At 43.1% G+C, this 23,919-nt stretch overlaps 1 protein-coding gene across 3 annotated transcripts; it reads right to left on the reverse strand.

Annotated features, from left to right (window-relative positions):
• Positions 1-2,145: 2,145 nt before the first annotated feature.
• Sdhd (succinate dehydrogenase complex subunit D) lies at positions 2,146-23,885 on the reverse strand. Of its 3 annotated transcripts, XM_004666478.2 has the most exons (4): positions 23,756-23,885; positions 16,882-17,001; positions 12,797-12,941; positions 2,146-3,367 (listed from the first exon to the last, which is right to left on the reverse strand). In XM_004666478.2, exons 1-4 carry the CDS (start codon positions 23,805-23,807, stop codon positions 3,202-3,204), a joined length of 483 nt encoding a protein of 160 aa, XP_004666535.2. In that variant the 5' UTR covers positions 23,808-23,885; the 3' UTR covers positions 2,146-3,201. The 3 variants fall into 3 exon arrangements, with proteins under 3 accessions (XP_004666535.2, XP_045001557.1, XP_004666536.1); XM_045145622.1 differs by lacking the exon at positions 16,882-17,001 and having other exon boundaries at positions 23,756-23,863; XM_004666479.2 differs by lacking the exon at positions 12,797-12,941 and having other exon boundaries at positions 3,233-3,367.
• Between the last annotated feature and the right edge of the window lie 34 nt (positions 23,886-23,919).

Genomic DNA, 23,919 nt, shown 5'->3' on the forward strand with positions numbered 1-23,919 from the left:
CTTAACCATTAAGCCATCTCTCCAGCCCCATTTAAATACTTTTTAGGAGCAAGTGAGTAATGACATGACACCCCTTTGCAAGTTGTAACACACTATATGTAGTTTATAAACAAAGAATTATGAGTTGGTGTCACTGAGGTATGACAGATGCATGCACTCATGTTTGCAGTGTGAATGAGGTGTCAAAGCTGACTGCAGAGAGCAAGTGAAGGTGCCACGCATTAGATAAACACCTCTGCCATATATGATGGTGCGGGCCTGAAACCCCAGCACTCAGGAGGCAGGAGGATCAGTAGTTCAAGGCCATCCTCACCTACACAATGAGTTTGAAGGCAGCCTTGTGCTACATAAGGCTTTGTCTCCAAAATAAATAAATAAAAATTTAAAAAGCAGGGAATAGAGCTCAGGGGTTGAGTGCTTACCTAGCGTGATAGAGACCCTGGATTCAATCTTCAGCACCTAAAACGATAATTAATTTGATGGGTGTTGTGTTACCTATCTACAATCCTGACTGGCAGAAGGGTCAGAAGTTCAGTCATCCTTGGCTAAATGGTGAGTTTCCAGGCCAATGGGCTTTGTTTGTATTTGTTGTAACTAATGGAAGAGATAACTTTCCTGGGTGGAGTGGCAACATGCCTATAACCCGTTTTAGGGTTCCTAATTCATAGTGGTTTTAGATAGTATTGTGAGGGGAAAAAAAAATAATGTTTTAAAAAGCATTTTACAGAGGTAGGAGGATCACCATGAGTTCAAGGCCACCCTGAGACTACATAGTGAATTCTAGGTCAGCCTGGGCAAGAGCGAAAAAAACAAACAAAAAATTTTTTTAAAAAAAGCATTTTAGATGTCCAAAGAATAAAACTGACTTCATGAGACAGAGGAAATAAACCCCACAACTAAAATTCCATACACGTGCTACCTTGTGTCCATTAACTTGGAAACTTGGGGTCTAGAAATTTAAAACCAGGCAATTCTCATAGATTTAACTTCCCCCCCTGCATTTTTTTTTTCTTGAAAGGTAGAAATGAGAAAACAAAAATATGAATACAATTTTTCCAGAGTGTGGTCAGGATCATATCATTTCACCTTGAATAAAGACAGTGTGTTTAGTTGGAATGCTGAGGTTCTCAAGATACCTGTAGTACCCTGATCTGACCTGTGTTAGATGCAACAAAGGAGCTAAGTAAATATGCTGAATGAGTCAACATTATCACTGTGCTGGAACAGCCTTGAGGGAGAGGAACCAGTGATAAGTCAGGTTGGGGCAAGAGAAGGTGCTCTAGCCAACTAACCCAGTGATGTTGCCCAACATTTAGTATCAAAACATCAGTCACACTATCTCTTTGGGAGAATATTTAACTAGAAGTACAATTGGTAAATAGTAGAAAGTATCACTTTCTTCTTTTTTATCCATAGCAGTCTGTGTGAATCTAATTACTTTTTATTTTTAGTGTATGTTTTATATATGTGTATACTTATTGACAATGATACTGAAATAGCCAGACTTAAGTTCTGTAATAATATCCATTTCTTTCCGTTAGAAGGAGCAGTTTTCTTGCTTCTTATCCAGAACCAGCTGCTCCCCACCAAAAAAGAAAGAGGAAAGGGATGGAGGAAGGGCATCAGCCCTTGCCAGGTGTGGTGGCGCACGATGTAATCCAGCACTTCAGAGGTGGAGACATAAGAATCAGGAGTTCAAAATCAGCCTCTGCTACACATAAGTTCAAAGCCAGCCTGGGCTTCAGTGTGAGACCATCTTCAAAAACTAAACCAAAATGAACAAACAAAAAAAGCCTAGCAGGACATGGTGGCACACACCTTTACTTCAAGCACTAGGGAGGCAGAGGTAGGAGGATCACCATGAATTTGAGGCCACCCAGAGATGACATAGTGAATTCCAGGTCAGCCTGGGCTACAGTGAGACCCTCCTTGAAAATTTAAAAAGAAAGTACTCCACCTCTGGGGTCCCTTCCCTTGCTGGAAGAGGGGTGTGTGTATGTATTGTACTTTGGCTTACAATAAACTTTGGGTGTGTGCTGTGAAGAAAAAAAATCCTATACCCAAAACCAGATACTAAAAACAGCTAATACATAAAAAGTACAACATATTTTTATTACATAACATTTTATTTAAATTTTTTTTTTCTTTTCAGAGAACATTTTCTCAGTCATTTCCATAGTGGGAAAATATTTTATGACTTAACAGTTTCATATTTGCAAAGTTTATTTTAGTATAAGTAAAACACATTTGAGGATTAAGTCTGGAATCTGTCATATTTTGATACGCCTACAAAGGAGAAGTTGTTTCCCTAATGCAATGTCTCTAAATTTAAGAAACTCTCTCAGCTTCCCTTCCTAGGATTTAAACCGGTAAGGTGAGAGGCAGCAGCACCTCCTAGGTTCCCTAGGCCACATCACCATCAATCATTGGTAAGAACTGAACAAACAGGGGAGCTTCCACATTTTCCAATTTATTTATTTATCTATTTTGTTTTTTTGTTTTGAGGCAGGGTCTTACTCTAGCCCAGGCTGACCTGGAACTCACTATGTAGTCTCAGGGTGGCCTCGAACTCAGAGAGATCCTCCTACTTCCACCTCCCAAGAGCTGGGATTAAAAGCATGGGCCATCAAGCCCAGCTTTCCAACTTATTTTTATGCGAGAGGGGGAACTGGCATGCCAGGACCTCTAGCCACTGCAATCAATCTCCAGATGCATGCACCCCCTTGGGCACATGCGTCACCTTGTGCATCTAGCTTACATGGGTTTAAGGGGGTTGAACCTGAGTCCTTAGGCTTCACAGGCAAGCGCCTTAAGTGCTAAGCCATCTCTCCAACCCAAACTTTCCAATTTTATATAAAATCGTTACTCGTGAATTAACTGAGGAATAGCCTGTTAGAGCAGCAGAAAATAAGGAGAAGAGGACTACAGGTGAGCGGTGCAGGAGCCAGCTAACTTGTGAAGATCTGTTGGTAGAGGTAGGGGATGAGGAAAAAAGTGAAAAGAAAATAGAACTAAGCCTCACAATTTCTTGGGCCTAATTCCTCTCAAACCTTTTTCTCAGCAAATAAATTCTGAAAACAATCAGGTAATTAGCAAAAGTTTGTTCATTAATGGACGGATGTTCCTTACTGTGACTGAATGGCATGACAGAACAGAGGCAATGAGGCAACCAACCAATTCTCAAGGTATTGAGTCAAAAGGTTAGAGCTTCCACACCATGGCGACAGCTTTGCAGATGCCCACATCATGATAGTTGAAATAACAAAGCCCAGCAAAGGTTAAAGCTGAGAGTGCCAAAAGGCCTGCTTTGGCAGTTTTCTGCAATGCTTCCCCGTGAACGTAGTCAGTAACAACTTGTCCAAGGCCCCTAAGGAAAGAAAACAATCACAGCTCAAGTGAAAACTTACAAAGTTAAAAGGACATACAACTTAAGTACAAAAAAGGGCTCAGCAGCCAGGAGTGGTGGCACACGCACACCTTTAATCCCAGCACTCAGGAGACAGCAGTAAGAGAATCGCCATGAATCTGAGGCCACCCAAAGACTACATAGTGAATTCCAGGTCAGCCTGGGCTAGAGCGAGTCGCTAACTTGCGGGGAGGGGGGAGGTGGAGGGGAGGAAGCAACAGCAGCAAAAGAAGCTTAGCACAGAGTGACACACATGTCAGGAGTTTGAGTGCAGTGGCTGGAGGCCCTAGAGTGCCAATTCTCTCTTTCTAGCTCATTAAAAAAAGAAAGAAAGGAGAGTGAGATCCTACCTCAAACCCCCCCAAATCAATAAATAAAAAATAAAATTAAAAAAAAAAAAGAAAAGAAAGAAAGAAAGGCTCAGAATGCCACAACTCTCACTCTATGAACTGTTTGCTCCTCAGGGTATCTATGCAGACACTGTTATATGTGGAGTTATTGTGACACTTTTCCAAGATAAGCAACTCAAAGCAACTCATGGGGAAAAAAGTTACATGTAAAAAAAGGACTCAGCTGGGCATGGTGGTACACGTCTTTAATCCCAGCACTCGGGAGGCAGAGGTAGGAGGATGGCTGTGAGTTCGAAGCCAGCCTGACATTACATAGAGGATTCCAGGTCAGCCTGAGCTAAAGTGAGACCCTACCTTGAAAAACCAAAAAAAAAAAAGGGACTCAGGAGGGGGCTAATATGTAATAAAGATATCTCCTGGCTTTATCTTTCCCTTTGTCTCTTTTGGTTTTTTTGAGGTAGGGTCTTGTTCTAGCCCAGGCTGATCTGGAATTCACTATGTAGTCTCAGGGTAGCATTGAGCTCACAGCTATCCTCCTACCTCAGTCTACCAAGTGCTGGGATAAAAGGCTTGTGCCACCAGGTCCAGTTTCTTTTGGCAATTTAGAATTAAATATCAGAGCCATTTATACCAGATGCAGTAACTAAATGTGCCTCAACTTACAAAATGTCATTAAAATTTTTTTTTCTACAGGGTTAGAGATAGCTTAGTAGTTAAGGCACTGGATACCCTGCAAAGCTTAAGGACCCAGGTTCAATTCCGCAGTATCCACATAAGTCAGATGCACAAGGTGGCACAAGTATCATGGCACATAAGTTCATTTGCAGTGGCTACAGGTTCTAGTGCATCCATCTTCTCTATCTGCATCTTTCTCAAATAAATAATAAATAAATAAATAAAATACTAATAAAATGCTCTATGAAAAAAATGCTCTATGGAATTGCAGTGGTTTGATTCAGATGTCCCCCATCAACTTAGGTGTTCTGAATGCTAGGTTCCCAGCTGATGGAGATTTGGGAATTAATGCTTCTTAGAGGCAGTGTATTGTTGGGGGCAGGCTTATGGACATTATGGCCAGTTTCCCTTTGCCTGTGTTTGGCACTCTCTCCTGTGGCTATTTTCTAATTTATGTTGGTTATGGGGTGATGTCCACCCTTTGCTTATACCATCGTTTCTCCCTGCCATCATGGAACCTCCCCCTCAAGCCTGTAAGCCAAAATAACCCTTTTTTGCCCCACAAGCTGCTCTTGGTCAGGTAATGTGAACCACACTTCAATAGTAATGTTGTGACCGAGAGTGGCATTGCTGCTAGACACCTGACTGTATGGCTTTGGCTTTTGGGAGCTGATTTTCAAGAGGAATGTGGAAGGATTTAGAACTTTGGCCTAAGAGACGCCCTGCAGTGCTGTAAGTACAGCTTGATGGACTATTATGGTCAGAGTCGAAAGACCTGAATGCAGTAAGAACTATGGACTGTGAGATTTGGCTTATGAGGGTGAGAAAGAATTTTGCTTGGACTAGACTAGGAACAGTTAATGTGAGAGGCTTCCTGTTAGGCTTGTATCCTGAAAATTTTTGCAGAGTTGCTTTGCATAGAAATAGACTGGTGAGGGCAGAGGGATATGGCACAGAAAGAAATCTTTAGGCTGACAGTAAGGTAGAAAAGAGATATAAAGGGAAGAGAAAGGAAGGGAGGGAGGCACTTAATAGGATGGTATTGTATATATGTAAGTAGAAGAATAGATAAATGGGGGTGAAAAGGCCCAAAGTGAGGTCAGGGGAAGAGATCGAGTAAAGGAAAGGTGGAAGAAGGGCTAATCAAAATCTAAGAGGACATAAATAATGAATATTGAATCCTACTTTTTGGGACAATGGCACACTCAGGAGCCATAGAATGTAGCTAGAAAATTTTCAGTGCCAGGGATGGGATACCTTCCAGTGAATTGTTGGCCAGGGAGGTCCCTGATGCCCCCAAAACATTACAGGCCATTGCCCAGGGCCCTGGCTTCCCACCAGGAAGAGATGGTAAGACCCTATTGCTGAAGACTCCACATACTTGGGCTGCAAGGCCACTGAGAAATCCTGCTGGAACTGAGCTGATAACCTCCTTCATGCAGACCAGCTGACACAAAGCAGGAAGAAGCCATTCTACATGAAGTTCAATGGGAAAAAGAGAAATCACCAGTGAAGATACTCAACAGTGGACACTGCAAGCCTTATATTTGGCCAGCAAGGCCAAATGAGCCAACAGGTGCAATAGTGGCATGTCTATCATGGTGGACACCAACTGCCCTCTAATTGGACTAGAGGCCCACTCCATGGGAGGGAATACATCCCTGATACTGAAAACTTAAAACAGGTAGTCATGAGCCCTAGAGGTATAACGTCTGCTGTTGTCTGGCTAAATGTATATACTATGCTTATTAAACTGCCCAGTAAGCACTTCAGTTAATGTTCATACCCTTATATTAATGCTACTCTCACTTTTGGTTGAGAACCTTCTCTTTTCAGATAGCAGTGACCTTGGGACGACTCAGAAGGTATCATGGTGCTGGAAAGAAGTGACAGGAGTGCTCAGTACTGCAGTATCTCTATCTCACCTTCCAAGGTTCAGGGTCTAATGCGGAAGCGGCGGTGGAAAGAATGTAAGAGCCAAAGGAAGGGTAGGACTCCACACAACATGCTCCCACCAGACACAAAATGGCCTGGATATCCATGGCCTCACAGTGCCTGACACTACCTGCACAAGGCCATCATAAGAGGAGGAAAAGATCAAGACATCAAAATTAAAAGAGAGACTGGTTGAGATGGGGAGGGGATATGATGGAGAATGGAGTTTCAAAGGGGAAAGTGGGGGGAGGGAGGGTATTACCATGGGATATTTTTTATAATCATGGAAGTTGTTAATAAAAATTTGGAAAAAAAAAAAAAGAAAGAAATCTTTAGGCTGAAACTGCTCTGTTCAGCTACAACTATATGAGAGATTACAGTCATTGAGATTGGACCTGCTAACCTGCACTGGACAACAGAAAGAATGCAGTTTTTTAAAGGGGCCTAAATGCTCAAGGAGTGTCCTGTTCTTCAAAGTCTACTTTATTTCCCCCTGGATTAACAAATTGGCACCCTACCTGGTATTGTGGAATATAAGAAATACAGGAAAAAGAGGGTCATTGAGTTTATGATGTGGTCTTGTGTTTTGGAAACGGCCATGGGCAGCGTGAAGCAGATTTGCTGGATGCCTAAATGGAGACACAATGGAGCTGTGAGGATGAACCGTAGATTGCAGTGGAGACCCAGTGGAGATGCTGGGACCATGAGATGGCTGCTAAGGAAAGCTGCCGGCCCTGGATGACGTTTTCTAGGACCGTGAGTGGCCTAGCTGAAGGGGTAGAATTGGAATGCCAGAGACTTACTGCTGGTCAGAATTATTGTACTTGGAGATTTGTCACTGGCTAGTGTTGTTGGACTTGCAGCGAGAGTTTGATGTCTGCCCTGGCTGTTTTAAATCTTGTATTGGTTGAATATTTCTTTGCTATGCCCAATGGCATCTTTTGCAGTGTGAATGTTTATTCTGTGCCATTATGGGGTTTTTGGTGACTGTTTCATGTTATGGCCTTGGATTATAGAGATGTTTGAACATAATTGGGATTGATAAAAATTATGGAGACTTTTAAAGTAGGATGAATGCATTATATTTTATATCATGTATATTTTATATCAGTTTATGGGGGCCAGGGGTGGAATGTGGTGGTTTGATTCAGATGTCCTCCATCAACTTAAGTGTTCTGATGCTAGGTTCCCAGCTGATGGAAATTTGGGAATTTATGCCTCTTAGAGGCAGTGTATTATTGGGGGCGGGCTTATGGGCATTATAGCCAATTTCCCCTTGTCAGTGTGTGGCACACTCTCTTGTGGCTAATGTCTACCTTATGTAGGCCAGGAGGTTATGTCTACCTCCTACTCATGATACCATTTTCCCTGCCATCATGGAGTGTGCTGGTTTGATTCAGGTGTCCCCCATAAACTTAGGTGTTCTGAATGCTAGGTTCCCAGCTGATGGATATTTGGGAATTAATGCCTCCTGAAGGGAGTGTATTGTTGGGGGCGGGCTTATGGGCTTTATAGCCAGTTTCCCCATGCCAGTGTTTGGCACACCCTCCTGTTGCTGTGGTCCACCTTATGTTGTCCACCCTCTGCTCATGCCATCGTTTTCCCCTGCCATCGTGGAGCTTCCCCTCGAGCCTATAAGCCAAAATAAATCTCTTTTTCCCAGAAGCTGCTCTTGATTGGGTGATTTCTACCAGCAATGCGAACGGGACTGCAACATGGAGCTTCCCCCTTGAGCCTGTACGCCAAAATAAATATCTTTTTTTCCCCACAAGCTGCTCTTGGTTGAGTGATTTCTGCCAGCAATGTGAGCCTGAATGCAACAGTTTTTCATTAATCCTCCAGAAATTTACCAAGCAGACATTACTGTGCAAGAACATGTCATACAAGTTGAGAGTACAAAAAATATGGAATTCACAATTGCAGAAGATAAACATTCCAGTGAAACAAAAGAATACATATTGTGTGTGTGTGTAATAAGAAAAAATATATCAGGAAGGGCGACTAGAAAATAGAAAGAGAATAACATTCTAAACAAAAATGACATGAGCCTGGCATCTCTGAGGAACAGAAGGGAAGTTAGTGTGGCTGGAGCATGCATAAAGAAAAGCAAGGGAGCTGGGCATGGTGGCGCATGCCTTTAATCCCAGCACTCGGGAGGCAGAGGTAGGAGGATTGCCATGAGTTCAAGGCCACCCTGAGATGACAGAGTTAATTCCAGGTCAGCCTGGACCAGAGTGAGACCCTACCTCGAAAAACCAAAAAAAAAAAAAGAAAGAAAAGAAAAGAAAAACGAAAAGCAAAGGAAGGGGTCGGGTGTGGTGGTATATGCCTTTAATCCCAGCACTCAAGAGGCAGAAGTAGGAGGATCACCATGAATCCAAGGCCACCATGAGACTACATAGTGAATTCCAGATCAGCTTGGGCTACAGCGAGACCCTACCTTGAAAAATAAAAAAATTTAAAAAAAAGCAAGGGAAGATTACAGAGGGACTTGAAGGTTATGAAAAGAAGTCCAAATTTTATTTGAGGGCTAGAGAGATTGCTCCGTGGTTAGAGGCAATTACAAACCCTGACATCCTGGGTTTGATTCCCCAACACACACATAAAGGCCAGATGCCAAAAACATGGTCATGCATCTGGAGTTCATTCACAGTGGCAGAAAGCACTGGTGTGTCCATTTATATTTTCTCCATCTGACTTTTTCTCTTCCTCTCTCTCAAATAATTTTTTTTTTTCCCCAAGGTAGGGTTTCACTCTAGCCCAGGCTGATCTGGAATTCACTATGGAGTCTCAGGGTGGCCTCAAATTCACGGAGATCCTCCTACCTCTGCCTCCCGGGTGCTGGGTTTAAAGGCATGCACCAGCACACCCAATCTCTAGCAGTTTTTTTTTTTTTTTTTTTTTTGATAGGGTCTCACTGTAGCCTAGGCTAACCTGGAATTCACTATGGAGTCTCAGGGTGACCTCAAAATCACGGCAATCCTCCTACCTCTGTTTCCCAAGTGCTGGGATTAAAGGCGTGCACCACCACACCCAGCTCTTTTTTTTAAATTTTAATTTATTTATTTGAGAGTGACAGGGGGCGGGGGAGGGGAGAGGGAGGGAGAGAATGGGCATGCCAGGGCCTCCAGCCACTGCAAATGAACTCCAGATGTGTGTGCCCCCATGTGCATCTGGCTAACGTGGGTCCTGGGAAATATAGCCTCATGGCAGAGAAAGAGACAGAGAGCAAGAGAGAGAACGTGAGTAAGTGCATGCCAGGGCATCTAGCCACTGCAAACAAACTCCAGACACATATGCCACCTTGTGCATCTGGCTTACATGGGTCCTTGGGAATTGAACCTAGGTCTTTTGGCTTTACAGGCAAACACCTTAACCAACTAGCCATCTTTCCAGTTTAAAAATTTACCTATTTATTTATTTGACAGAGAAAGAGGGAGAAAGAAAAGAGAGAGAATAGGCACTTTAGGGCCTCCAGCCAGTACAGATGAACTCCAGACACGTGTGGCCCCTGGTGCATCTGGCTAACGTGGGTCCTGGAGAATAGAACCTGGGTCCTTTGGCTTTGTAGGCAAATGCCTTAACCGCTAAGCCATCCCTCCAACCTCCAAAAATTTACCTTTTGAACTATACAATTCAATAACTTAAAAAATATTTTATGGCTGGAGAGATGGGTTAGCAGTTATGCACTTGCCTGTGAAGCCTAAGGACCCCAGTTCAAGGCTTGATTCCCCAGGACCCACATAAGCCAGATGCACAAGATGGTGCATGCAACTGGAGTTCATTTGCAGTGGCTGGAGGCCCTGGTATGCCCATCTCTCTCTCTCTCTCTCTCTCTCTCTCTCTCTGTCCCTTACTCTCAAATAAATAAAATAAATCTTTTAAAAATATTTTGTTTATTTATTTATTTTTGATTTTTTGAGGCAGGGTCTTGCTCTAGCTCAGGCTGACCTGGAATCCTGAGTGCTGGGATTAAAGGTGTGCACCACCACGCCCAGATTGTTTATTTATTTATTTATTTATTGGAGAGAGAGGCAGATAAAATGGGCACACTAAGGCCTCCTAGCCAACGTAATTGAAGTCCAGGTGCATATACCGCCTTGTATGCATGCGCAACTTTGAGCTCTTTTGTCACCTTGTTCGTCAGGCTTTTGTGGGACCTGAAGAGTCAAACACTGGTCCTTAGGTTTTGCAGGCAAGCACCTTAACCCCTAAGCCATCTATCTCTACAGTGCTATAATTTTATTTTATTTATTTAATTTTTTTCTGGTTCATTTTTATTTATTTATTTATGAGAGAGAGAGGAGAGAGTGAGAGAGAATAGGCACACCAGGGCCTCCAGCCACTTTAAACAAACTCCAGCATGTGCACGTGGCTTATGTGGGAGCTGGAGAACTGAACCTGAGTCCTTAGGCTTCACAGGCAAGCACCTTAACTGCTAGGCCATCTCTCCAGCTGTGGTGACACATACCTTTAATCCCAGTGCTGGGAAGGCAGAAGTGGGAGGATTGCTATAAGTTTGAGCTAAGTAAATTCCAGGTCAGTGTGAGTTAGAGTGTGACCTTATTTTAAAAAACACCCAACAGGGCTAGAGGGATGGCTTAGTGGTTAAGGTATCTGCCTGCAAAGCCAAAGAACCCAGGGTCGATTCCCTAGGACCCACATTAGCCAGATGCCTAAGGGGGCACACACGTCTGGAGTTTGTAGTGGCTAGAGGCCCTGGAGTGCCCATTCTCTATCTTTCCCTCCCTCTTTCTCTGCCAAATAAATAAATAAACACACACAAAAAAAACAGAGTCCATTGCAGAAAAGGTGGTGGAAAGGATTAAAGGGCCAAAGGAAGGGTAAGACTCCTTATAATGCTCCTCCAGATACAAAATGGCCTAGATATCCAAGACCTCACAGTACCTGACACCACCTACACCAGGCCATCATAATAGGAGGAAAAGATGTTAATATCAAAATAAAAGAGACTGATTGAGAGGGGAAAACATGATGGAGAGTGGAATTTCAAATGAGAAAGTGGGAGGAGGGAAGGAATAACCATGGTTATTGTCTATAATTAAGAGAGTTGTCAATAAAAAGATTAAAAAATAAAATAAAATTTAAATTTAAAAAACCCCACATAACAGCTGGGTGTGGTGGCACATGACTTTGATCCCAGCACTTAGGAGGCAGCAGTAGGAGGATCACCATGAGTTCAAAGTCACCCTGAATGCCACAGCAGCCTGGGCTCGAGCGAAACCCTACCTCAAAAAACCAAATAAATCAATGAGTAAATGTGAAATTGAAACAGGGATGCACATTTGAAGGGTAAAACAATGACAAAATACAAGGATGTGATATGACTGCGATAAGACTCAAAATAATAGTTAGGAGGAGAGGTTATCAAGCACTTATGACTGAGATGGGACACAGAGAAGTGGTTTCTGAATTCCATTTATTATTATTATTATTATTTTGGTTTTTTGAGGTAGGGTCTCACTGTAGCCCAGGCTGACCTGGAATTCACTATGTAGTCTCAGGGTGGCCTCGAGCTCACAGCGATCCTCCTACCTCTGCCTCCCGAGTGTTGGGATTAAAGGCGTGTGCCACCATGCCTGGCTCCATTTTTAATAATTAAATTATCTTATTTATTGAGTAAAGCACAGAACAAGGGAAGAAAAATGAATAGACCCATGTGTTTTGAGAGCCCATGTGGGTCTGGAGAAAACATGAAAAGGCAGTTAGAGAAAAAAGAAGAGGCAGTGCAAAGAGCTCCTGCATGGGGAGAGAAGGAGAGGGAGAGAGCTTGGTGAGGGTAAGGCCAGGGGGTCCCCTTGTGATTTACTTGTGTAGTACTATCCCTTTTAATTCAAAAGCCATAGATTTGATTGTGATCTTTCTATGTATTCTTTCCTGTTATTTTATTTTATTGGGGTTTTTTTTGTTTTTTTTTTTTTTGAGGTAGGGTCTCTCTCTAGCTCAGGCTGGTCTGGAATTCACTATGCAGTCTCAGGGTACCCACAACTCATAGTGATCCTCCTAACTCTGCCTGGGATTAAAGGAGTATGGCACCAAACCTGGCTTCCTTTGTTTTCTTTTTCTTTTCCTTTTCCTTTTTTTTTTGGTTGACAAAGTCTCATATAATCCATGTTGGCCTTCTCACTAAGTAGCAATGTAGCCTGCCCTCATTTCCCTTGTGCCAGGATTATAAACATGCATCACCACATTGATTGACTTTATATACTACTGAGGACCAAACTCAGACTTTCTGCAATCTAGCCAAGCACTCTATCAACTTAGCTACATAGATATTTTGTTTATACTTAAAAGTTTTCAACAAGTCTTAAATATCCTAGTCAAGTTCCTCCTCAAATACATGAGGCAAATTTATAGCAAACAGACTAAGCAGACTAACGCTGAATACTGAAGGGATTGCTGTACTTGCCAGTGACTATGAAGAGAGAGGGCTGCAGCCAGGGAGTAGTCCACCGCAGAGCAAGGATTCACATAGGCAGCTGGCAGCAGGCCCAAAAGCAAAACACTGACAACCCGCTCGCTAGTCCAGTGGAGTGACGCAGCCTTGGAACCAGCTACAAAAGACCAGATGCAGGGATTGAGGGAGAACATACATACTCAACTTATCACATAATCACCTAAACTGTTAGAATTGCAAACAGTGTATCTATCCAGATTTTTTTAAATTAAACTAAACTTATTTATTTGTAAGCAGAGAGCAAGGAATAGAAGAGATAGAGAATGGGCACACCAGCCACTAGCCACTGCAAATGGACTACAGAAGAATGCGCCCCCTTGTCCATCTGGCTTACATAGGTACTGAGGAACTGAACCGGGGTCCTGTGGATTTGCAGGCAAGTGCCTTAACCATTAAGCCATCCCTCCAGGCCCTAGATTTAACTTAAGCACAAAGAGAGTAAGAAGCTATATGTACTGCATCTTTTAGCACAAGGATGTGCCAACAACTTCAAACACTGCTTATAACACAGACCTACTCCACTTACAGACAAAAAGGTATTAGCTGGGTGTGGTGGTCAGCCTGGGCTATAACACCACCCTACTTAAAAAACAAACAAAAAGCCAGGCATACTGGCACACTCCTTTAATCCCAACACTTGGGAGGCAGAGGTAGGATAATTGGAGTTCAAGGCCACCCTGAAACTACATAGTGAATTCCAGGTCAGGGGCTACAGTGAGACCTTACCTAAAAAAAAAAAAAAAAGTGGATAGCCAATTCTAAACTTCTGTGAAATAGATACATTATGAACTAAGTTAGCAATGCCTTGTCTGTTATGGGAGAAACCAACCACTCTCTAATTGGACTGAAGGCCCACTCCATGGGATGGAATACATCCCTGATACTGAAAATCTAGAAGAAGGGTAGTCATGAGCCCTAGGGGTATAACATCTGCTGGTGTCTGGCTAATGTATATATTATGCTCACCAAAATGCCCAGTAAGCACTTCTCTTAATGTTCATACCCATATATTAATGCTACTCTCACTCTGGCTAGAGAAGCTTCTCTTTTCAGATGGCAGTGACCTTGGAATGACTCAAAAGGCACCATGGTGCTAAGAAGGGACAGCACTGAAACATCTCTATCACACCTTCCAAGGCTCAGGGTCCATTGTGGAAGAGGTGGCAGAAAGAATGTAAGAGACAAAGGAAGGGTAGGACTCCTTACAACGTGCTCCCTCAGGCACAAAATGGCCTGGATATCCATGACCTTGCAGTGTCTGACACTACCTACACAGACCATCATAACAGGAGGAAAAGATCATGACATCAAAAGAGAGACTGATTGAGAGGGGGAAGGGACAGGATGAAGAGTGGAGCTGCAAAGGGAAAAGTGGAGAGAGGGAGGGCATTACCATGGATTACTGTCTGTAATTAAGTAAATTGTCCTTAAATTTAAAAAAATAAGTTAGTGATGCCTGGTGGTCTTTAAATTCTTGAGTATCTATGTTTGTTAATCCTTAGAAGTAATGTAATATGCGCCCCAAACAAGTTAAACCAAGTCTGAGGTCAACTTTCAACTTTTAGAATAATGGTCCTCTTACTGTCCCTTTACAAGTTAAGTGCAAAATAAATCAAGACTTTTTTTTTTTTTGTAAACAAATGAAAAACAAGATGGGCTTTAAATATTTCTGAGGCTCTATATCATGTTTTTGTCACCAGCTCCTTGGGAAATGTAATAAAAGAATGGAGCTTTGTCCGAGGAAAATACAAATATACATACAGGCAAAGTAATTCAAAAACAAACTTTTCAATGGAAATACAGCTAACTCATTAATCATATTTAGATTTTCTAATATAATATCTGAACAGTATTCATCTATGCAATGCCTAATGGTCTTAACTCAATCTAAAAACAAATTTAATTAATCCCAGCTATGAATCTACATGATGCAGCTCTAACATATGATTTAAAAAATCTGAAGGCAGCTGACAGAAAGCTGGAAGAAGCCATTCTGCATGAAGTTCAATGGGAGAAAGAGAAATCACCAGTGAGGATACTCAACAGTGGACACTGCAAGCCTTATATTTGGCCAGCCAGGCCAAATGAGCTAATGGGTACAATAGTGGCACATCTGTTATGGGGGAAACCAACTGCCCTTTAATTGGATTGGAGGCCCACTCCATGGGAAGGGAATACATTCCTGATACTGAAAACTTAAAACAGGGGTAGTCATGAGCCCTAGAGGTGTAACGTCTGCTGCTGTCTGGCCAAATGTATATACTATGCTTATCAAACTGGCCAGTAAGCACTTCGGTTAATGTTCACACCCTTATATTAATGCTACTTTCACTTTTGGTTGAGAATCTTCTCTTTTCAGACGGCAGTGACCTTGGGACGACTCAGAAGGTATGGTGATGGAAAGAAATGGCTGCAGTGCTCAGTACTGCAATATCTGTATCACACCTTCCAAGGCTCAGGGTCTAATGCAGAAGAGGTGGCGGAAAGAATGTAAGAGCCAAAGGAAGGGTAGGACTCCATACAACAATCTCCCTCCAGACACAAAATGGCCTGGAAATCCATGGCCTCACAGTGCCTGACACTACCTGCATAAGACCATCATAAGAGAAGGAAAAGATCAAGACATCAAAAGTAAGAGACTGATTGGGATGGAGAAGGGGTATTATGGAGAGTGGAGTTTCAAAGGGCTAAGTGGGGGGAGGGAGGGTATTACCATGAGGTATTTTTTTCCCACCTAATATTTTATTTATTTATAAGAAAGTAAGGGAGAGAGGGAGAGAGAATGGGCACACCAGGGCCTCTAGTCACTACACATGAACTCCAGATGCATGCACCACCATGTGTATCTGGCGTATGTGGGTTCTTGGAAGTTGAACCTAGGTCCTTAGGCTTCACAGGCAAGGGGTTTAACCACTAAGTCATCTCTCCAGTCCAGTTGTTGGTTTTTGAAATACATTTTTACTTATTTGAGAGACACCAAGGGAGGGAGAAATGAAAAAGAGAAAAAAAAAACATGGGCATGCCAGGGCTCTTGAAACTGCAGATGAACTCCAGATGCATGCACCACTTTTTTGCATCTGCTTTTACATGGGAACTTGTGAATTGAACCCTGGGCAGCACTTTGCAAGCAAGTGCCTCTAACCACTAAGCTACCTCCTGAGTCTCCAGATATTGTTAATTGTGCTGGAATTCTTGTTTCTCAGCAGTTCAGAGGCTTCAACCAGACACCAGGGTGAGAGGCTCCTTTCCCTTCCTACATCTCCATAATCTTTCTTTTTTTTTCCTCCATTTTTATTAACATTTTCCATGATTATAAAAAGTATCCCATGGTAATACCCTCCCTACCCCTCACTTTCCCCTTTGAAATTCTATTCTCCATCATATCCCATGGGGTATTTTTTATAATCCTGGAAGTTGTTAATAAAAAAATTTTAAATTAAAAAAAAAAATCTGAAGACAAGCTGGACATGGTAGAACATGCTTTTAATACCAGCATTTGGGAGGCAGAGGCAGGAGGATCACTGTGAGTTCAAGGCCACCCTGAGACTACACAGTGAATTCCAGGTCAGCATGGGCTAGAGTGAAACCCTACCTCACTTAAAAAAAAAAAAAAATCCAAAGACTTAGGTCAGAAGGTTCTCTGTGAATAGAAATAACTTCACTCAACCATGTTGGCGTTATCTGTCCAAACATATAAACTATGTCAACTTTGGGCTAGAGAGATGGCTTAGCAGTTAAGCACTTGCCTGTGAAGCCTAAGGACCCGGGTTCGAGGCTCGATTCCCCAGGACCCACGTTAGCCAGATGCACAAGAGGTCACATGTGTCTGGAGTTCGTTTGCAGTGGCTAGACCCCCTGGTGCGCCCATTCTCTCTCTCTCCCTCTTTCTCTGTCTGTCACTCTCAAATAAATAAATAATAAACAAGCAAACAAACAAACAAAAAAAAAACAACTATGTCATTTTGCCAAAGATATGGCAGTTAGCCCAGGAAAAGATAATCAGAACCCCAAAAGCAGCAGCATTGTAGAGAACATACAGTGACAGCTTGGTGATAGGTGAATGTTCTGTGCTCCACACCATCCTGGAGTCCGCTGGTCCTGGAGAAATGCTGAGACAAATACAGGTCTGACCACTGTGGGGGTTCGGAGTAACAGAGCTGAGGGAAGAAACATTATGGGGATCATCAGCATTTCTTTACCAGGATTGAAAGACTGTTTAACTCTAAACAGGAATAATATCTTATCTGTCAAATGAAGATAGTGCCTATCTCACTGAATTACTTGAAGTTAAATAGTGAATGACTGAAGAATCAATACACTTCTTTACATAAAAATAAAAAAAGAAAGAAAGAAAGAGCTTGGTGTCCATATAGGCACAGACAGGACCACCATGAGTTTGAGGCCACCCTGATACTACATAGTAAATTCCAAGTCAGCCTGGCCTAGAGTGAGAACTTACTTCAAAAAACAAAACACTGAGAAAAAACAAACAAACAAACAAAAACCAAACCTTTTATTTTAATTAATTTGAGAGAGATGGAGGGGGTAAGAGAAAGGGAATGGGCACACCACTTGTCACTGGAAATGAACTTCAGACACATGTGTCATTTTCTCATCTGGTTTTACATGGGTACTGAGGAACTGAACCTGGGCTGACAGGTTTTGCAAGCAAACCCCTTTAACCACTGAGCCATCTCCCCAGCCAAAGCATCATTATTAATTTATTTGAGGGAGACAGACAATGGGTATACCAAGGCCTCCCAACACTGCAAACAAACTCTAGACACTTGCGCCACTTTGTGCACCTGACTTTACATGGGTCCTAGGGAATCAAACCTGGATCCTTTGGCTTTGCATGCAAATGCCTTAAATGCTATCCAGCCTCCAAGAATCTTTATGATAAATCACTTATATAAAGAACCTCAGATATGCCCTTAATCCCAGCACATTTGGGAGGCAGAGGTAGAAGGATAACTGTGAGTTCAAGGCCACCCTGAGACTACATAGTGAATTCCAGGTCAGCCTGGGCTAGAGTGAGACCCTACCTCAAAAAAACAAAAAAAGAAAAAGAAAAAAACAACTTCATTTTGTCAAACAGGTGCAGTGGCTGTTGCCTACACCAGCATTCACAGGCTGAGACAGGAGGATCATTTTGAGTTTTAGGCCAGCCTGGGGCTACAGAATGAGTCAATAAGTTTCAAGTCAATCAGTGCTGGGACTAAAGGCATGTGCCACCAAGCCTGGTCCAGAACCTGCCTTTTCTTACCCCTTTTGGATCCTGCCTCTGAGTTTAAAAAAAAAAAAAAAGACAGGCATACATTAATCTAAATATAAACTTGTACTTATAACCTGTAAGAATATTAAGTTAGCCGGGCGTGGTGGCACACACCTTTAATCCCAGCACTCGGGAGGCAGAGGTAGGAGGATCACCGAGAGTTCGAGGCCACCCTGAGACTACATAGTGAATTCCAGGTCAGCCTGAGCCAGAGTGAGACCCTACCTCGTAAAACCAAAAAAAAAAAAAAAAAAAGAATATTAAGTTAACTTAAATAGGCTCTCCAAGCCTTGATTCCCTCATGTGTAGGAAGGGTTAGAGCAGCAGCACTTGCTTCTTGTTAAAAATCAGATAACAGGAGCAGGACGGGCTTGTTGGTGCACGCCTTTAATCCCAGCACTTGGGAGGCAAAGATAGCAGGATGGCAGAGAGTTTGAGGCCATCCTGAGACTACATAGTGGATTCCGAGTCAGCCTGGGTGGGCTAGAGTGAGACCCAACCTTGAAAAACAAAAACATAGTAGGGCTGGAGAGATGGCTTGGCAGTTACGGTGGTTTCCTGTGAAGCCTAAGTTCAATTTCCCAGTACCCAGGTAAGCCAGATGACCAATTTCTGTCTGGACAGGTGTACTGTATGTAAGGGGTGCTACTATACTTAGTTCTTAATGGATCTCATGTCCTCTCAAGATTGCTCATGTACTCTTTCCCCTATTCTCTTCCTTCTTTCCAAGCTCACTTCTATAAAATGTTATCTAGGGGCTGAAGAGATGGCTCAGTGGGTAAAGACACTTGGTGGCAAAGCCTGCCAGCCTGGGTTTTATTCCCCAGTACCCATGTAAAGGCAAGCACACAAAGTGGCCCATGCATCTGGAGTTCACGTGCAGGGAAAAGAGGCCCTGGCACACCCATACTCTATCTTAAATAAATATTTTTAAAAAATGTTATATAGGGGCTGGAGAGATGGCTTAGTACTTAAGGCACTTGCCTGCAAAGCCAAAAGACCTCAGTTTGATTCCTCAGGACCTACATAAGCCAGATGCACAAAGTGGTGAATGCATCTGGAGTTCATTTGCAGTGGCTGGAGGCCCTGGTGCACTCATTCTCTTTCTCTGCCGCCTTCTCTCTCTCAAATAAATAAAAACAAAATATTTTCTAAATGTTATATAGGGGAAAAAAAAAGCTGGATGTGGTGGTACTCAACTTTAAGCCCAGAACTTGGGAGGCAGAGGTAGAAGGGATCGCCATGAATTTGAGGCCACCCTGAGACTCCATAGTGAATTGCAGGTCATCCTGGGCTACAGTGAGACCCTACCTCAAAAAACAAAACAAAACAAATGTGAGGAGAGTCAATCAAAATTCAAGATATTTTTAATAAGACATATGAACGCCTATTTCTGAAAGCTGGAAAAAGCTGCACTGCATGCAGCCCTATAGGAGACAGAAGTCATCAGTGGTGAAAACAGTGGACACTGGAAACCTCAAATTTGGCCAGACAGGCCAAATAACCTCACAAGTGCAATAGTGCCATGTCTGCTCTGGGGGAAACCAACTGCTCTCTAGCTGGACTGGAGACTCGCTCTATGGGAGGGAATACATGTCTGGTACTGAAAACTTAATCAAAAGACTGGTAGGGGAAGTCATGAGCCTTAGGGGTATAAAGCCTGCTCTTATCTGGATAAATGTATATATTATTCTCACCAAACTGCCCTGAAAACACTATACGTAATGTTTATATTCATATATTAATGCTACTCTCACTTTTGGTTAGAGAAGCTTCTCTTTTCAGATGATGGTGACCATTGGGATGACGCAAAAGGCAACACAGTGCTGAGAAGTGACAGAGGAGTGTCCAGCACTGAAACATCTCTATCACACCCTCCAAGGCTCAGGGTCCATTGCAGAAGAGATGGCAGAAAGAATGTAAGAGCTAAAGGAAGGGAACCACTCCTTACAATACAACTGTCTAGACAGAAATTGGTCTCAATATCCATGCCTTCGCAGTGCATAGCAATACCTTCATAAGACCCTCATAAGAGGAGGAAAAGATGATGATATCAAATGAAAAGAGAGACTAATGGAGAGAGGGAGGAGATATGATGGAGAGTAGAGTTATGAAGAGAAAAGTGGGGGAGGGAGGAAATTATCATGGTTTATTGTCTATAAGTATAGAAGTTGTCAATAATTTTCTTTTTTTAAGGGCTGGAGGGATGGTTTCACGGTTAAGGTATTTGCCTGCAAAGCCAAAGGACCCAGGTTCGATTCCTCTGGATTCATATTAGCCAGCTGCACAAGGTGGTGCATGTGTCTGGAGTTCGTGTGCAGTGGATGGAGGCTCTGGTATGCCCATTCTCATGCCCCCCTGCCTCCTTCTCTCGAAAATAAATAAAAATAAAATATTTTTTTAAATTTTATATAAATTAGGGCTGGAGGCATGGCTTAGCAGGCAAGGGATTTGCCTACAAGGCCAAAGGACCCAGGTTTGATTCCCCAAGACCCACGTTAGCCAGATGTACAAGGGGGCGCACCTGTCTGGAGTTCATTTGCAGTGGCTGGAGGCCCTGGCATGCCTATTTTCTCTCCCCAAACTCCTCTTTCTCTGTCAAATAAATAAATAACTAAAAATAAAGTATTAAAAAAATGTTATATAGCTGGGCATGGTGGTACACACCTTTAATCCCAGCACTCAGGAGGCAGAGGTAGGAGGATTGACATGAGTTTGAGGCCACCTGACACTACATAGTAAATTCCAGGTCAGCCTGGGCTAGAGGGAGACCCTACCTCAAAAAAAAAAAAAAAAAAAAAAGCTATATAAATTGGCCACGCATGGTGGCACACTCCTTTAATCCCAGTAGGAGGCACAGGCAGGAGGATCCCTGTGAGTTCAAGACCAGCCTGAGATTACATAGTGAACTTTAGGCACTACATCAAGACCCTATCTCAACTCTTCCCTGCAAAAAAAAAAAAAAGTTACATAAACAATCTGTATTCCCCAATCATTCAACTCTCAAACTTTTTTACACTCAGATCACCAATGATCTCTATTTGATCATATCCTAATCTTAGTAAGCATTTTGGCACTTATACTCTCTTTTCTCACAGAATTCTTTCTAGTTCCCCTGATTCTCTGATCATACACGTCAGTCTTCTCCTATATGTATAAATTTTTTTTTTGAGGTAGGGTCTTGCTCTAGCCCAGGCTGACCTGAAATTCACTATGAAGTCTCAGGGTGGCCTTGAACTCAAACACAGTAATCCTACTACCTCTGCCTCCTAAATGCTGGGATTGAAGGTGTACATCATTGGGCCCAGCTGTTTGCTTTTTTTTTTTTTTAAACAAAACAAAACAAAACACAACACGGGCTGGAGAGATGGCTTAGCGGTTAAGCACTTGCCTGTGAAGCCTAAGCACCCCGGTTCGAGGCTCGGTTCCCCAGGTCCCACGTTATTGCTGAAGACTCCATACACAGCTGACGTGTAAAATGGAATGACATGGCCAGAAGCCAGGAGAGAGTCAGTCCCCAGACAGTCAGTGTGTCTAGTGCCAGAAGGCGCTACATAGGCGACTGGGGGAAATGACCAAGATCTGTCCAAGCAACACATTGTTTAACCTAATTAGCAACAAATAACCAGATGTGATGCCCACACAAGTGTAATAGTGGTACACAGCCATGGTGAGGAATCAATTGCTCTTGATTTGGCTAACTGATCCACTCAGTGGTACTAGACCCATAGCTGGAGCTGGGAAACAAGTCAGAACCATACCCAAACACAAGCTCACTCTTTAATATCAAGCTACCATCAATCACGGGGTATAAGAGGGCCTAAATCTACCATACTGTCTATCAAAAAAGTAAGTCTTATCTCAATTTTCCGGGTGCTAACTTACTCTCCGTTGGAGAATCTGCTTCTCTTTTCCAGATAGATGCAGATCCTAAGAAGAGAGCTGCCCCAACATACCTCAAAAGGGGCCCAACTGAAACTAAGGACAACTGGCAAAATAAGCAAGGGTGATGTTTTCCTGTGAACCGGATACCAGCACAAAGAGGAAGGAGATCAACACAGAGAAAAATCAACTCCTACCAAAGCAGAGAGCCAGAGCCTCAGAGGCCCCCAACACCTCAGCACTGAAGCAGACCAAAAATGAACCCAACATGGCTCAGGGAAATTTTGCGGAAGACGGGGCAGAAAGAATGTCAGAGTCACATGTTGGGTCATGATTTTCAGAGACATTTATCATACCAATAACTGGGGGCTACCTCCACAATGCACGACCCATTTTCATTAACAAGGAGGGTCTAATGGGAAGGGGTAGATCACAGATGAGCCTAAATAATGGTACCAAACTGCCTGTATTTACTGAAAAGAAAACTAATAAATTAAATTAAAAAAAAAAAAACACGGGCTGGAGAGATGGCTTAGCGGTTAAGCGCTTGCCTGTGAAGCCTAAGCACCCCGGTTCGAGGCTCGGTTCCCCAGGTCCCACGTTAGCCAGATGCACAAGGGGGCGCACGCGTCTGGAGTTCATTTGCAGAGGCTGGAAGCCCTGGCCCGCCCATTCTCTCTCTCTCCCTCTATCTGTCTTTCTCTCTGTGTCTGTCACTCTCAAATAAATAAATAAATAATTTTTAAAAAAAATCTTAAAAACAAAACAAAACAAAACAAACATGGTCTTATGTAACTCAGGCTGCCCTTAAACTATGTACATGAGGTTGACATTAAACTGATCCTTTTGCCTCCCCAGTGTTGGGATTACAGCCATGGGTCAGGTTAATACAACGTAAGTAGCTTTTTTTTTTTTTTCCTTTTCTTTTCTTTTTGATTTTTTCGGTAAGATCTTGCTCTAGCCCAGTAGTCTCAGAGTGGCCTCAAACTCACAGCAATCCTAACTCTGTGCCACCACACCCGGCTCACAACTATCTTAATTATTTATTATTATTATTATTTTTTATTTGCAAGCATTAAGAGAGAAAAGACAGAAAGAATGGGTATGCCAAGACCTCCGGCCACTGCACAGACTTCAAATGACGCACGCACCACTTTGTGCATCTGGTATAGGGGAACTGAACCCTGCCGGCAAGCGCCTTAACCACCTCTCCAGTCCACAACTAGCTTAAATTTACGCTTACAATGTTGGGTTTTCTCAAGATGTTCTATCCGCCCTCTGCAGTCCTCAGTTCCTACGCCCAAGTCATCTCTCCCACCCTCATGGTTTCACCTCCTGCACACAGGCTTAGATTGAAATCGCACTCCAGCCCTGATGCCTCTCCAGTTTCAGAAATTTAACTGCCTGCTGGACTTCACTGAAATAAAACCAATTCAACATGACATCCAGTGAAATCATCCTTAATTCATCTTCTCATGCAAATTTGTTCCCCATTTGTGTTCCTCGCCTTATTTAACGACACTTCAGTCACTTTTTAACAGAATTCAGAAATCGAGAAGGCATGCAGGAAATTTCCCTCTAAATTGAAAGTACCAAAAAGTAGCAACACAGCTTTCTGGAAATGGGCCTGCTATCACCAGCCCAGGCCAGTCCAGGGGAAGATTCGCACTGGCCCGCAGGCAGGGCCCGGGGCAGGAGCCGCCCTTCTCTTCTCGGGCCTCGCTCCCCCTCCTCCCACTGCCAGGGACCCTCACCTTGACGTCCCCGGACGCCCTGAAGGGCGCTCAGTCTCAAGAAAAGCGCCATCCCGCTTTTGAGGGCTCAAGGTCGTCCAACAACCCGGAAGCAGTTTTGGCATCAACCCCCCCCCCCCCACAACACCCCGCGCAAACCAAAGAGACTACGGAAGAAAACACGC

The sequence above is a fragment of the Jaculus jaculus genome, chromosome 3 (assembly GCF_020740685.1).
Source record: "Jaculus jaculus isolate mJacJac1 chromosome 3, mJacJac1.mat.Y.cur, whole genome shotgun sequence".
Classification (NCBI taxonomy): domain Eukaryota; kingdom Metazoa; phylum Chordata; class Mammalia; order Rodentia; family Dipodidae; genus Jaculus; species Jaculus jaculus.

Excerpts from the sequence above, each read along its gene's own strand:
- Sdhd (XM_004666478.2), bottom strand. The coding sequence starts at position 23,807 with ATGGCGCTTTTCTTGAGACTGAGCGCCCTTCAGGGCGTCCGGGGACGT. Across the intron at positions 17,002-23,755 it reads GGGCGTCCGGGGACGTCAAG|CTCTGTTACTCCGAACCCCC; the intron begins GTGAGGGTCCCT and ends TTCTTCCCTCAG. Across the intron at positions 12,942-16,881 it reads CCTATCACCAAGCTGTCACT|CTGGTTCCAAGGCTGCGTCA; the intron begins GTATGTTCTCTA and ends GGTCTTTTGTAG.